General features: G+C 34.9%; 1 protein-coding gene across 4 annotated transcripts; it reads left to right on the top strand.

Annotated features, from left to right (window-relative positions):
* Window positions 1-8,719: 8,719 nt before the first annotated feature.
* On the top strand, window positions 8,720-14,366 carry Ras64B (ras-like protein 2). Of its 4 annotated transcripts, none has more exons than XR_003113457.1 (5): window positions 8,720-9,104; window positions 9,994-10,081; window positions 10,287-10,498; window positions 10,579-10,830; window positions 11,750-14,366. XR_003113457.1 is itself a non-coding variant. In XM_011149808.3 (4 exons), exons 1-4 carry the CDS (start codon window positions 9,000-9,002, stop codon window positions 10,771-10,773), a joined length of 600 nt encoding a protein of 199 aa, XP_011148110.1. In that variant the 5' UTR covers window positions 8,720-8,999; the 3' UTR covers window positions 10,774-11,309. The 4 variants fall into 4 exon arrangements, 2 of the variants coding, with proteins under 2 accessions (XP_011148110.1, XP_019699304.1); XR_003113456.1 differs by having other exon boundaries at window positions 11,726-14,366; XM_011149808.3 differs by lacking the exon at window positions 11,750-14,366 and having other exon boundaries at window positions 10,579-11,309.
* Window positions 14,367-15,746: the final 1,380 nt, after the last annotated feature.

Genomic DNA, 15,746 nt, shown 5'->3' with positions numbered 1-15,746 from the left:
TGATTGTCATCAGATAATGAGACTATACAACACTACTAAAGGTATTGATAAATCTCTTTAAATCATATTTCATCGATGTAAATATCAATATCTATTCTGTTTGAAGAATGTTGCATTAAAATGGTATAATCTAGCATTTGTTTATATTATAATGCGCTATGAGAGCAGCTAATGCAAAAAGTAACTTGGAATTATCAATGCAGTAAATCAACTAAGTTTTTCTCTTCTTGCTCTTATTCAATTAAGTTTCCTACAAAAAATTTGTTTTCATAATTAATTTTTATTTTCATCAATTATACAACTATTAGTGTTTATAATGGACTAAAATAATTGCTGTTAAATTAATTATATTTCCAATTTCTTACAGGAAGGATCTATATGTCTTACAAGGCATTGAGGAGTTTTCATCTTTATTGTAACGGAGTTTTTTATTTACTGATGAAACTTCTGTCAATGAACTTGCTTCGGACATATTTGGAATTGACTGTACCACTATTGGGAGGTAAATTGATAATCCGGTCAATTATTGAAACAAAATATTATCTCAGAAAGTACTCTTTGTGGAATGGTTTGACAAACAAATGTTAATATTTAGGTGGTTAGCACAGAAATAACAGTTGAAAACAACAGTTGTTTCCTGTCCACGAATTTTAAGAGCATTGTACCGGTGTGTGTTTAATAATTCAAGAGTCCTGCCAATAATATACCACAACAAGGTATATAGTATTATTTCACATAATTTATAAAAATTATTATCATGCAATATTACGATAATTTAGTCTACATAGTATAAACACAATTATACACACATACAACCGGATGTGTTACCGAGTTCAATATATCAGTACCACAAATGCAAAATGTTTGTGTGTATAATGTAATTTAAGCAAACTCGAACAATAAATGGAATGAATGGATAAAATATCCTCTACACAAACATATCAAAATGAACGCAGCACGGTAGGCAACGTGCTTGTAGGTTATGCAGACAGGTAAAGAGACATGAAACAATATATCATTCACGAATAAATTCTAATATAAAAAGATTAATTTGTTAATACATAAACACTAATAGGACATTACAAGAATGAAACCACACGTTATTTTACGCACAGCAATTTAAACTATCATTTGTTGCAAATCACACTTACCTCAACACACGATAACTTCTAAAAGACTTAGGACGGTTCAACGGAAACTCTCATCATTACCTCCCACTTCCGTACGCATGCGTATACGTGCGTGATCACACGTGGATTTATACCCGCAGAGAGGAAGCTAAGAGCGGCCAACACTGCGTTTTCGGCGATACTGATTTTTTCGCACTGAAAATGGGCGCCATCTGCATCCATTTTGAGAGGAGAACTACGATGCTACATCCACTTTTAGGTCTTGGTGATAAAATCTACATGTGGTGGAAGTCCGTGCTACATCCACTTTAGGCGGTTTATGTCCGTGCTGCAACCATAGTTACTATCTCTATGCCAGACTATGCTCGAAGGTCTAAAAAGAGCGGGGGGCGGGAGCAGGAAAAATAAAAATACATATTAAATATTTTAAATCCTCTACATACATGTTGCCGTATCAAAGTCTCCTGTATAATAAACGATTTGATATGTCTGGAAACGCATGATGTATCGTTGCCCGCGTCGCGTTCCCTTCGTCCTGCTTCTCAATTCAGCATCCTGTCCGCTCCGGACATTTGCTCGTGACCGGACTGACAGTGGGTGAACATTCGATTCGCTCGGAGAAGTACGTGTTAATTAACGTGACGAGACTCCGATTATAAATATCCCGTGAGTCAACGAAATATCTGAACTTAAAAAAAAGCATAAAAAAAATCACGTTGATGTTGTCATGGGTGAAGTCTTACCCTAGTATATACTTTTTAATTTTCGAAATAAAACAAGCCAAACGAATGCAATTAAATGTTAATTTATCATCATTGAATATTAAATGAAAAGTAGAAGAGTTATTGTCCGCAGCAGAATAATATAACATTTAATAAGAACGAGACAAAATTATAACACGATATAATTTTTACTTTTAAAAGTTTATGTACATATATATCTTACAAAAAAATAATTTGATAAGTTTTACTTATAAAAACTTATGTTATGTACATAATATTTAAAAAGATACTTTTTTTAAATATTGGACACTATTAACAAACGTGTTAAATTTTTATAACACGATATAACTTTTACTTTTAAAAGTTTATGTATATATATTATAAAAACTTATGTTATGTACATAATATATATCTTAAAAAAGAAAATAATTTGAATTTGAGATTTCTAAAAATAACACAATACGTGTTGCGCTTGTACTTGGCGCCTTTTTTTTACTTTTTTGTTTAAAAAGGTAAGTTTTATATAATATTAAATATATGTACGTTTCACGTATAACGTGATTGACTTGGAGTACTCCGTGCCCACGCGTGTTATTCATAGCGACGCATTCATACTTTCCCTGATCTGTTACATCGGATTCGATAATCTGCAAGGCACCTGAAACATAAAATGTGATATTCTCGAACAGCGTTCCTCTCAGGATTTTCTTGTCCAAAGAAAGATCAATAATGCGATCGCAGATCTCGTGTATGTCATGTCAAAATAGAGACAGTTTGAATTCGGCGTAATATGATTCTTGGAACAGACGTAAATAAGTATTGTGAAGTTTGAAGCGAGTCTCTCACAGGCATGCTTTGAAAACACGAGTTGTTTTCATTTTCAGCTAACGGACGACGCAGGCATCAACACTGATCGGCAAGGTCAGCGACTGATGGGGCTAACCGTGCCTTCCCGATTGTTTGTTTTCGTACGCTTATATATGACTCCGTGATTGCGGAAAGGACATTGCGCCTCGGGCCGACGAACGACGCGCATACCGCGACGCAGAGTACGAGTGTCGGTAGTCGTATCGCGGTTAATACGCGTTTCTTTGTCCCCGAATCTTACTTGCACGAGTGTTAGAGCTAGAGTCAGTGTCGTCGCCAGTGCTACGATGGAGTATCCGGGGGTGCTGCGACGGAGACCAAAAGGAGGACGTCGGATCGAGAAGTCAGGATGGAGAGAGGACTTGGAGCGCGCCCAGAGACGCATGTATGGTATTCGAGGTACCTCGAGTCATTATTATTACGCAGGATTTTTCTGATTTTAACGGACCTTACTCGAAGTAAGGACATACCCGAGTCGAAATTAGATCAGCATTCATAGTATTCATAGATCAGTATTCATAGTTTATATTTTGAAAAATGATAAAATAGCTTGAGATATGATTATTCCTCCGATTAAGCTAATTTCACATAACATGAGTTCTACTTTTCTTTTCACATAAATTATGAATGTCTATTCAAGCAAGGTTGCTGAGGCAAGCAGAGGTTTATGAATACAAATTTGTAATTATATTCTCAATGAAAAATTGCACATAATTTAGAAAACTATGAATAATGATCTTAGAATCTGATATAAATTTTATAAGTGTTGATTTTTATTCGTCTAATAATGCTCAGATTGATGTTTTCGTTTAGAATCTGCTAGAATGTCCGTTTCTCATTCTTGTTTATCTCTCTTATTGTACCGAATCTGAATTAAAATCTCTATTAGTGAAACAGCATTATTAGACATAACCGTTGTCTTTTTGCAGCTTCAGCTCTTTTGAGAGCTTCTACTGGGAATTGAGAGTCGAAATTTATGGTGAGAATAGGGTTGATACAGGACTATATTGAGGCAAAAGCGCGTTCCTGTATCTTGAGCCGTTTAGGAGATACCGAAGGTTACATTTTTAAATTTTAAGTTAATTTTAATTGAAATTTGAATTTAAATGTTCATATCTCCGCTTCTACTGGGAATTGAGAGTCGAGATTTATGGTGAGAATAGGGTTGATACAGGACTATATTGGGGCAAAAGCGCGTTCCTGTATCTTGAGCCATTTAGGAGATACCGAAGGTTACATTTTTAAATTTTAAGTTAATTTTAATTGAAATTTGAATTTAAATGTTCATATCTCCGCTTCTACTGGGAATTGAGAGTCGAGATTTATGGTGAGAATAGGGTTGATACAGGACTATATTGGGGCAAAAGCGCGTTCCTGTATCTTGAGCCATTTAGGAGATACCGAAGGTTACATTTTTAAATTTTAAGTTAATTTTAATTGAAATTTGAATTTAAATGTTCATATCTCCGCTTCTACTGGGAATTGAGAGTCGAGATTTATGGTGAGAATAGGGTTGATACAGGACTATATTGAGGCAAAAGCGCGTTCCTGTATCTTGAGCCGTTTAGGAGATACCGAAGGTTACATTTTCAAATCTTAAGTTAATTTTAATTGAAATTTGAATTTAAATGTTCATATCTCCGCTTCTACTGGGAATTGAGAATCGAAATTTATGGTGAGAATAGGGTTGATACAGGACTATATTGAGGCAAAAGCGCGTTCCTGTATCTTGAGCCGTTTAGGAGATACCGAAGGTTACAATTTTTGATTTTAAGTTAATTTTAATTGAAATTTGAATTTAAATGTTCATATCTCCGCTTCTACTGGGAATTGAGAGTCGAGATTTATGGTGAAAATAGGGTTGATACAGGACTATATTGAGGCAAAAGCGCGTTCCTGTATCTTGAGCCGTTTAGGAGATACCGAACGTTACATTTTTTAATTTTAAGTTAATTTTAATTGAAATTTGAATTTAAATGTTCATATCTCCGCTTCTACTGGGAATTGAGAGTCGAGATTTATGGTGAGAATAGGGTTGATACAGGACTATATTGAGGCAAAAGCGCGTTCCTGTATCTTGAGCCGTTTAGGAGATACCGAAGGTTACATTTTTAATTTTAAGTTAATTTTAATTGAAATTTGAATTTAAATGTTCATATCTCCGCTTCTACTGGGAATTGAGAGTCGAGATTTATGGTGAGAATAGGGTTGATACAGGACTATATTGAGGCAAAAGCGCGTTCCTGTATCTTGAGCCGTTTAGGAGATACCGAAGGTTACATTTTTAAATTTTAAGTTAATTTTAATTGAAATTTGAATTTAAATGTTCATATCTCCGCTTCCACTGGGAATTGAGAGTCGAGATTTATGGTGAGAATAGGGTTGATACAGGACTATATTGAGGCAAAAGCGCGTTCCTGTATCTTGAGCCGTTTAGGAGATACCGAAGGTTACATTTTTTAATTTTAAGTTAACTTTAATTGAAATTTGAATTAAATGTTCATATCTCCGCTTCTACTACAATTCTCTAGCTACAATTCTCATCATTCTCATTAGAAAAAAGAAAAGAAAAAAAAAGAGAAGGAGAAAGGAAAAAAGAATTTTAAGAATGATGAGAATTAAAAGTGTTTTTCATCTTCCCATTTCCTCTAATTCTTGTATGATTATTTAATTCTTATATATTTATCTCACGCGCAGTTCTAACAAAGGCAGTTCTATTTACGTTTTTATCTTTGTTCTCTTTCTTGCGCTGTTAAGCGAATATATAATCGACATCAACAAAAATTGCCCATTTAAATTAAGAATATAAGGATTAACTACACATACATTATCGAGATAAACGAGTATTAAATAACTGCGGAATATGTCGCTGTTGAAGACTCATCATGGGCGAGACTGCGAGAGTAGCCAGATGTAACGTTCAGGTAGGACAAAGCTTGTTCACTATTGCGCATCTAGATATTCTGCATTTATTTTTCAAATTGGATGCAATTTGTAGGATCAATGTAGAATTAATATTTCGACTCGGGAAAGACTCGGGAATGAGAACGAATTCTCATTGCACTTGGACAACCTTCTGATACTGATTTCTGGTATTGATCGATATTCTATTTTCGGTACTGATTTACTCTTTCACTTCTCTATAAGAAAACAGAAAATTAATACGAATCGTTCATTTATCCGCGTTTGTTTGATGGAAAAATTACGTATTGATCGGTCTTCGGTTTTCGATACTGATTTATTCTCTCATTTCTTTATAAGAGAATAAAAATTGATACGAATCTTTTTTTTATGCGACTTAATTTGTTGAGTAAATTAGTGGGGTAAGTACCTGCAAAATGAGAACAAATTGTCATTGCACTTGGACAATTTTCTGACACTGATTTACGGTATTGATCGATATTATATTTTCGGTACTGATTTACTCTTTCATTTCTCTATAAGAAAAAAAAAATTGATACGACTCGTTCATTTATCCGCGTTAATTTGATGAATAAATTAAATATTGATCGGTCTTCAATTTTTCGGTACTGATTTATTCTCTCATTTCTTTATAAGAGAATAAAAATTGATACGAATCTTTTTTTTATGCGACTTAATTTGTTGAGTAAATTAGTGGGGTAAGTACTTGTAAAATGAGAACAAATTGTCATTGCACTTGGACAATTTTTTGACACTGATTTATGGTATTAATCGATATTCGATTTTTGATACTGATTTACTCTTTCATTTCTCTATAAGAAAAAAAAATTCATACAGATCGTTCATTTATCCGCGTTAATTTAATGAATAAATTAAATATTGATCAGTCTTCAATTTTCGGTACTGACTGATTCTTTAATTTCTTTATAACAGAATAAAAATTAATACGAATCATCCGTTTATTCGAGTTAATTTGTTGAGTAAATTAGTGGGGTAAGTACCTGCAAGATGAAAACAACTTGTCATTGCTCTTGGACAATTTTCTTGACATTGATTTATAGTATCGATCAATCTTCGGTTTTCAGTACTGATTTATTTTCTTATTTTTTTATAAGACAAAAAAATTGATACGAGTCGTTCGTTTATCCGAGTTAATTTGTAGAATAAGATTAGAGGGGTAAGTACCTGAAAAATGAGAACAAATTGTCATTGCACTTGGACAATTTTTTGACACTGATTATAGTATTAATCGATATTCGATTTTCGGTACTGATTTAATCTTTCATTTCTCTATAAGAAAAAAGTATTCGTACGAATCGTTCATTTATCCGCGTTAATTTGATGAATAAATTAAATATTGATCGGTCTTCAATTTTCGGTACTGATTTATTTTCTCATTGTTTTATAAGACAAGAAAAATTGATACGAATCATTCGTTTATTCGAGTTAATTTATTGAGTAAATTAGTGGGGTAAATACCTGCAAGATGAAAACAACTTTTCATTACATTTAAACAATTTTCTAACGCTGATTTGTAGTATTAATCAATATCCGGTTTTCAATACTGATTTAGTCTTTGATTTCTCTATAAAAGAAAAAAAGATTGATACAAATTGTTCATTTATCCCCGTTAATTTGATGAATAAATTAAATATTGATCGGTTTTCAATTTTCGGTACTGACTAATTCTCTAATTTCTTAATAAGAGAATAAAAATTGATACGAATCTTTCTTTTATCCGACTTAATTTGTTGAGTAAATTAGTAGGGTAAGTAGCTGCAAGATGAAAACAACTTGTCATTGCACTTAGACAATTTTCTGACACTAATTTATAGTATTGATCAATATCCGGCTTTCGGTACTGATTTAGTCTTTGATTTCTCTATAAAAGAAAAAAAGATTGAAACAAATCGTTTATTTATCCATGTTAATTTGATGAATAAATTCGATATCGATCGGTATTCGATTTTCGGTACTGATTTCTCCTTTCATTTTTCTATAAAGAAAGAAAAAAATTCAGACGAATTGTTCATTTATCCGCGTTAATTTGATGAAAAAATTAGATATTGAACGGTCTTCGTAGTTTCCCTCTCAAAATGGTTGCAGATGGCGCCCTTTCCCAGTGCGGAAAGTCGGTGTCGTCGAAAACATCGTGTTGGCCGCTCTTACGTTCCTCTCTGCGTCCACATAGTGAACATTTCTGCTAAATCGCATGTGAACATTACTAATAATAATCCATGAAAAAAATGGATATACATCTATTCACAAAAGTGCTGATCCGCATTCTCGTCGCGTAAGGCCTATAAATTCGGGATTTGTTTTTGATTCTTGTAAATCCTTAAAGTGACCTCGTCTGACATGGTTCGAGTCTCGACTAAATGTGGATTGAGTTTTGGATATATTTTATAAAAAATGGTAAATTGCGGTTCGAATCTCGACTATATTATTGATTTCACGATTTCATGATTGGTGTCATCTTATATGGCACTTAAACTCACGAAAAACGCTTTAAGTTACTAGTTAGCTAAATTTTACTGGTAAATTTTGTCAGTAAATTTTTTCACTTGAAATTGTGGTTCGAGTCTCGAACTTAAAAGCTGCTTTTTAACTGAGATTCGAACTATCGACAGCAGTATAAATCTTATTGTGTCTAAATCGTTTTATAACTGAGTGTATGATAATAATTTCAAGGACTTATATATGTGTGTGTGTGTGTGTGTGTGGTGTGTGTGTGTGTGTGTGTATGTGTGTGTATACTTCATGTTACAGAAATTTCTTTTTTTTTTAGATAAAATATATGAAATTTATTCCTTTGTCTAATTTCTGCCATACTAACTAGAACTCGACTAGGATTTGGACCCATTTTGAGTCGAACTATAAGTTCACAACAAGTCGAGTTGAATTGCTCCCAGAGAGAGATACGAACTCGTCATTCTCGAAAACGTTATAAGTGTCATCCATAAAAAGTTGACGAGTCTCAGTCACGAATGGCTCCGAGGCCACCCGAGGCTCAAAGTTCTCTCTCTCTCTCTTTCTTTCTTCTTCCCCCTCTCTCTTTTTCGTAACGCGGCGCAGCCTTGGTTTTAGCCGAGTAAAGAAACGTCCGTGAGGAAAACGCCGCCACGCGAAGACTCTACCATACGATATTGCGAACAGTCGCGAAGGAGTGACGGACTCGCATTATCGTACTGGTTCGCTCGAGTCGGCGGAGCGGCTGACGTGAAATGAGCATTTAATCGTTCATGCGTGCGCACGCACGGCGCCAGTGAGAGCTCTCCGCCGTCGCCGCCGCCGCCACCGCTCTGTGAGCGCGAGTAAACGCGAGAGCAACATCCGTAGAGACAAGTGAGAAAAAAACATGTCGAAAACCGCTGATAGACAGAGCTACGCGCAAACTTACAAGCTCGTGGTCGTGGGTGGGGGTGGTGTCGGGAAATCGGCGATTACGATACAATTCATTCAAGTAAGTGTGTTTCCTGCGTGACTCTCTCGGTGTGTATGTAACATATAGCGCGGGTAATCGCTTAGTGTGTGAGTACGACGGAGACAATTGCTGTACATTGTGAGTGAGCGTTTATGACGCACGCGCGCGTTTCGTTCAAGACGCTGATCTCTTTCGAAATTCGCTCGCGTATACTCGACAGATACGAAAGATTCTCCTGACGAGCAGGAGGAGAAAATCGCGTTCGTTCTGCGACGCTGCGTTTTCCGTTCGTCGGTTTCTGTGTGACGTTTCGCAACTTGATATTATTATCAGGCTTGCGGTTGATCTTGCGATGAATCACACGTCCTATAACGAAATCGTGGACGAGAAGATACCGTTTGTGTAACGTGACTCGTAACAACAGGAAGATAGTTGGACATTGGCTTGAGCCACGTTCACACAAGCGTCAGCACGTCAGACGTCAGTACAATGCTCGTGGTTACATCACGTTAGAAAACAGATGATAAACACGACGAAGCGATCGCACACGATGTCTCCCGATCCGCAGATCGGGCTTGCAAGAATGACCCAACACGCGACGGACAGGCGCATTTTTCTCGACAGTTCTACGCTCGTGTGACCGCGGCCTTAAGCATTATGTCATAGCGCGGACGCAAACGTCATATATGGTCATACGCGACAGCGCCGCGGATTGTACCGATCTCGACCAAGTTTCGAACGCGCGGCGGAGGCGAAGTAAAGTGGCGGTGTTGCGGATTATCGATGAAATCGCCTTTCTCTACTCACCGACTATCGATAGCACAGGTTGCGTTGATGATTATTGTTATCGACCGAGCGATCAATCTGGCGCTGAAATGAACATGTAACTAGTGGGGGGGATTACAAGGATTTTTGATTTTGCTTTCAGAGTTATTTCGTGACCGATTATGATCCCACGATCGAGGACTCGTACACGAAGCAGTGCGTCATCGACGATGCACCGGCTAAGCTTGACAGTAAATAAAAAGTTACACAAATTAAATTTATATTTCAACATGGTTATTTCTGACTGACACTGTGATATTGCTTTACATATATTAATTTATGCACAATTTCATATATTTAGATTCAGATGTAAATCTTCGTGCTTGACGAATAAAAAGTTGAATTTTACAATTCTTTAAAATAATTATGTAAGTTCAAACTAAATTCATGTTTCAGTATTGGATACTGCTGGCCAGGAAGAATTTAGTGCAATGCGTGAACAATACATGAGAAGTGGCGAGGGATTCCTACTTGTGTTTGCTGTCACTGATCATTCATCTTTTGATGAGATATTAAAGTTTCATAAACAGATACTTCGAGTCAAGGATCGAGACGAGTTTCCTATGTTAATGGTCGGCAATAAAGCAGATTTGGACCTTCACAGAAGCGTAAATATCATATTGTGCATTATCTTTAGTTTAAATTCATTTCCTATCTGCTTTTTTGCATGAAATGAAAACAATTATAGGTATCCGTTGAAGAGGCACAAAATATGGCACGTCAATTAAAAATCCCATATATAGAGTGCAGTGCGAAACTTCGAATGAATGTTGATCAAGCTTTTCACGAATTGGTACGAATCGTCAGAAAGTTTCAACTATCGGAGCGGCCACCACTTAAACCGAATTATAAGAAGAATAAAAAGAAGTGTTGCATGCTGTAATACCAAAATATTGAACCTGCCAGTCAACTTTATACTAATTGGGCCATAGTTTTCACGGTAAGTTCTAATTCCAACTGGGAAAGAATGTTTGGAAAAAAGTAAAGATTTGCTACATACTGTACGTGAAAAAAGAATTAGAACAACACAGATTTGATTCGATCGAGCACTCCTGCAACATCGACATCACACCAAGTTTGCTAATAATTGATTGAAAGATAGCATCTTGTCAATGATTACATTGATATCCAATATTGTTTCGCGACAATAACACTGACACAATTAATTATAATATACAAACAAATCAAGTCCGAAGTATGCGAGAGTCAGGAATTTAACTGACAATTAATCAAATATACTGTAAATTTTAATCATTTCTAATATAACAAGCCAATCTCTACATTTGATATAAATATTAAAAGCAATAACTTAATGACCAATGAATATATCATTCTTATACGAGGGCAGTCTGAAAACTTCTCGGCCTGACACATAGGGCCAGAGCACAGGCTTCTGCATAACGCATAATACATAACACATAAGAGAATCAACCAATCAGAGTTCTTCATTTCTGTCCTGAGGAGGGAAATGAAGAAAACTAATTGGTTTATTCTCTTATGTGTTATGCAAAAGCCTCTGCTCTTGCCCATAGGCTGCGTTCCGAAATTCACTGCCAGTACTGAAAATCTATAGTATACGTGACACAAACTATGTATTTTCAGTACTGGCAGTGAATTTCGGAACGCAGCCATAGATGGCATTAGAAACTGTCAAACTATAATTGTACTGGAAAGTGGCATCCCTGATATAAACCCATGTAAAATTTCGATCTATCAAGTCATTCGAGTAGTAGCACCAGTTTGATATTGACATGTCGTTGATTTTTTTAAAATGGAAAAAATTGAATATCGTGCAGTGATTAAATTCTTTGTTTTGGATGGTTTAACACCAACAGAAATTTATCCGAAATTGTTAAAAGTGTACAAGGATGCATCACCTTCACTTTCCACTGTGAAAAAATGGGCTGCTCTTTTTAAATCTGGTCGTACAAGCCTCGGAGATGATCCACGCAAAGGTCGTCCAAAAACTGCTACAACACCACAAAACATTCAACAAGTCCATGATATGGTGTTAGATGATCGACGAGTGAAAATGCGTGAAATAGCTGAGGCCATAAGCATCTCAAAAGAACGAATTGGAAATATTTTGCATGAAGAATTACATATGAGAAAGCTTTGTGCGAGATGGGTGCCGCATTCACTAACAATTGACCAAAAACGCATTCGAATGCGTATTTCTCAAGCGTGTTTGAATCGTTTTAAGCAAAATAAAATGGATTTCAAGCATCGTTTCATAACTGTTGATGAAACTTGGATCCACTACTATACACCAGAGCAAAAAGAACAGTCGAAACAATGGATTGAAGCCGGTGGTAGTGTACCAAAGAAGGCAAAGACGGCAGTTCCATCAGCAGGAAAGGTTATGGCAACGGTTTTTTGGGATTACAAAGGTGTTTTGTTGATCGATTATCTTCAGAAAGGTAAAACAATTAACTCGGAATATTATTGTAACCTTTTGGATCTATTGGATGCAAAAATTCATGAGAAAAGACCTACTTTAAAGAACAAAAGAATCGTTTTCCATCAAGACAATGCAAGTGTTTACACAAGTGTTTTGATAATGGCGAAATTCAACGAATTAAAGTACGAATTGCTTGAACATCCAGCGTATTCACCAGATTTGGCTCCCTCTGACTATTATCTGTTTCCAAACCTGAAAAAATTCCTGGCTGGAAAACATTTTATATCAAATGATGAAGCTATTGCAGCCGTGAATGGATATTTTGCTGATCTTCCGGAATCACACTTTAATGATGGTATTGAATTATTGGAAAAACGTTGGAATAAATGTATTAAAGTTTCAGGAGATTATATTGAAAAATAAAATATATTTAATGGCAAAAAAATTTTCTTTCATTAGGCCGAGAAATTTTCAGACTGCCTATGTACTATATTTTACTAAAAATTCTCTTTGTGTACTACCAGATATGATGCCAAGAAGCCACAGTTTATAATTATTTGTAATTATTATTTGTAATTACTATAAATATTGCTTGATATATTGCAGTCTTGAAAACTTATGACTTGCTTTATTGTACAGTACTTTTTGACTAGCTCTGTCATAGAAAAGAGTTTAAGAAATCAATTTGACAAAGACAGTCAATTATGTTTATAGTATATAATAGTTGAAATTTCATGCTGTTAAAATAATGTCAAATGGGGCCAATAACATTTTTAATGCACATGATCTTGTAATTAATGATATCTCAAGTATATATTCCACGAAAATTCTGATTTATATGCTACATTACATGTAATATTTAATATTTTCTAAAGTCAATACACAATAATCATAATGTCCTTTTAAATTGTTCGTGCAATTATATGTTATTGTTTATACGCAGATATAAAAAGTAATTAATTAAAAAACCTAAAAAATAAAATTAATGATTTATATATCTCTATGAAGCCCTGTATGGTATCATCTCTATTATATTATATAGAAACAAAGTTATACAAAACAATGTTCTAATCCTTAATGGGTTTCTATTGGATGATTAACACGATGACTTGGAAAACATATTTTGTTCCCTTTCTCTGTGCCTATGTTTTAATAAGCTATATGTTTATTGAGTGATACTTGTAATAATTTTATCTAGTACTCGTGATAAAAAAAATAGTTATTTTCGTGGAGATATAAGAAATGTGTTCAATTAGATTCGATCTCACCAACAATGAAATATTTTTAATACGTTAAAATTCTCCCCCATCTGCCGAAGTCTGTTTCATTGTTGGTGATACCGGTCGCAAAATGTACTAATAACGATACTAATGATTAACATTAATTTCATTAATAATTATATGTATGTAATAATAATATATTATATATATATATATATATATAAGGTAGACAGGAAGATCGTTATTGGTGGTTAAATTAGTAAGCTGACGATAATAAATATGCAATTTGTATATACGTACAATATCTCAAAAATGGATATTTCGGAATTTTGTGTAAAATGGTTATGTTAAATATTTTTATTTTTTTTTGTACGAATTCTCAGTTGATACTGCTAATAATCGATCATCCAATATTTAAGGATAACTTTCATCAAATCCCGATTGATTTAATTTAATTGAAATTCTTAACTTAATTTCTTCTCTGACAACTTTAGCTGGTGACTCTGCTAGCTAAACGTCAATTAGATCAATCGGAGCTTGGTTAGGAAAGTCACTTTAAGCCTACCAGAAATGATAAATTGTATCTTACAAATCGCGAAGTCCCACACCACAATTGGTGCCGCAATTAACAATTAATTTATACGAGCGTGTATTTCTTTCAAAAGATATACTTATAATAATTCGCGAAGCGCCATGCCTTGAATAAAAAGTTCCATTTATTTTTATAACTGAATATTTATATATTTGTAAAAATAAAATGTCTATATATACATATACGCCGACTGATTGTTAAGTATAACATATGTTTGTTAAATAACTTATGCATAAAGCAAATAATACGATGAGTATCGACTACTCGTTAGTATTCTTTCTCATTATTCCCGATACTCCAATGTTCCCAATCTTCCGATGTTAATTCATGTAGAATGAGATACAACATTCGACCGCTAGAGAGCGCTTCGAAGAGGGAGGCGGCGGTAATATCCGAGTTTTGGTAATTACTGCATAACGGAACAACTTCTAACTTCAGGCGACGAAATTCCACGAAATTTTGCATGATTTTGCTGCGTATATAACGACTCACTGAGACAGACATTTCGTTTTGCGGACGATTTCTTCTCACAAACGTCCGACGTTCGACAGGACAATTCCACTGCTCAAACCTTGTTAAATTGACAAAACCCGTGTACGTATACAAGTAACACGATATAATTAAGTGACACATGCAGCAACGTATAATCTTGTTTATCCAGTTTTCACTTCTGATCATTTAATTCACAGGGCTGTTATGCGACTCGCGTAACAAAACGCACCGATTATCAACGTGCATGTCGCGATACGACCAGTCGATAACCGAATAATGATAATGACGCCTCTACACACACACACACACACACGCACACACAACGGCACATTCACCCTAATTTAGACGATGACCGATCAGAGCGCAAGGTGGTCAGACGGGATTCCCATCGAAGCTATTCTTGACCAGACCGGGCTAATATTGACGCCATGCAATTACTCCCAGTCATGCTGGTACCCGTAACAACTATAAATATTACTACGGTTTCTTCCATCATTACGGCCATCATTACATACCAGGTAGATTATAACCTGTATAATCCTTGGATCTTAGCCTTAATTATTAGAAACCTTGCAGTTTTTTGTTTTTGTCTATTAAGCCAGTATATGCATTATAAATGCACTCAAAACAGCAAGAGCAGTCTAAAGCATGTCTTAAAGGATGTCTACAAGAAATAAGATCTGTAAGAAATGAGCTTCTTTACATGTTTCTGAGATATCTTTCAGGCTTTTGTATTCTGAACGATATATATAATATTAGAACTTGTATGGCAGGTAATTCCGGATTTTTCAGGTAGAGTGAAACTATTGTATTTTGATGTTACAATTTTATAAAACGATGTTTCAAACAAAGAGGCGATAGAAATCAATATAACGACAAATTATAACAATATAAAAATACAATTCTCTTTTTGATCTAGAAAATCTGAAATTACTCTCATTACACGACATTAATACATGTAAATATGAAATATTACAGTAAGTATATATATATACATATATATACACAAAGAAATTCCAAAATCGGAGTGGGCATGTAGCACAAACAGTAAATCCATCGAATTTCCTTTTCTCACATTTTTGTTGAAAAAAAAAAGAACGAATTTTTACCGTAATCGTCGGCAATAAATGCTGCCGCCTTCTTTGTTCGCT

The sequence above is a fragment of the Harpegnathos saltator genome, unplaced genomic scaffold (genome assembly GCF_003227715.2).
Source record: "Harpegnathos saltator strain DR-91 unplaced genomic scaffold, Hsal_v8.6 scaffold469, whole genome shotgun sequence".
Classification (NCBI taxonomy): Eukaryota; Metazoa; Arthropoda; class Insecta; order Hymenoptera; family Formicidae; genus Harpegnathos; species Harpegnathos saltator.
Note: the sequence above shows the minus strand (reverse complement) of the source record. Positions and strands in the feature narration are given on the sequence as shown.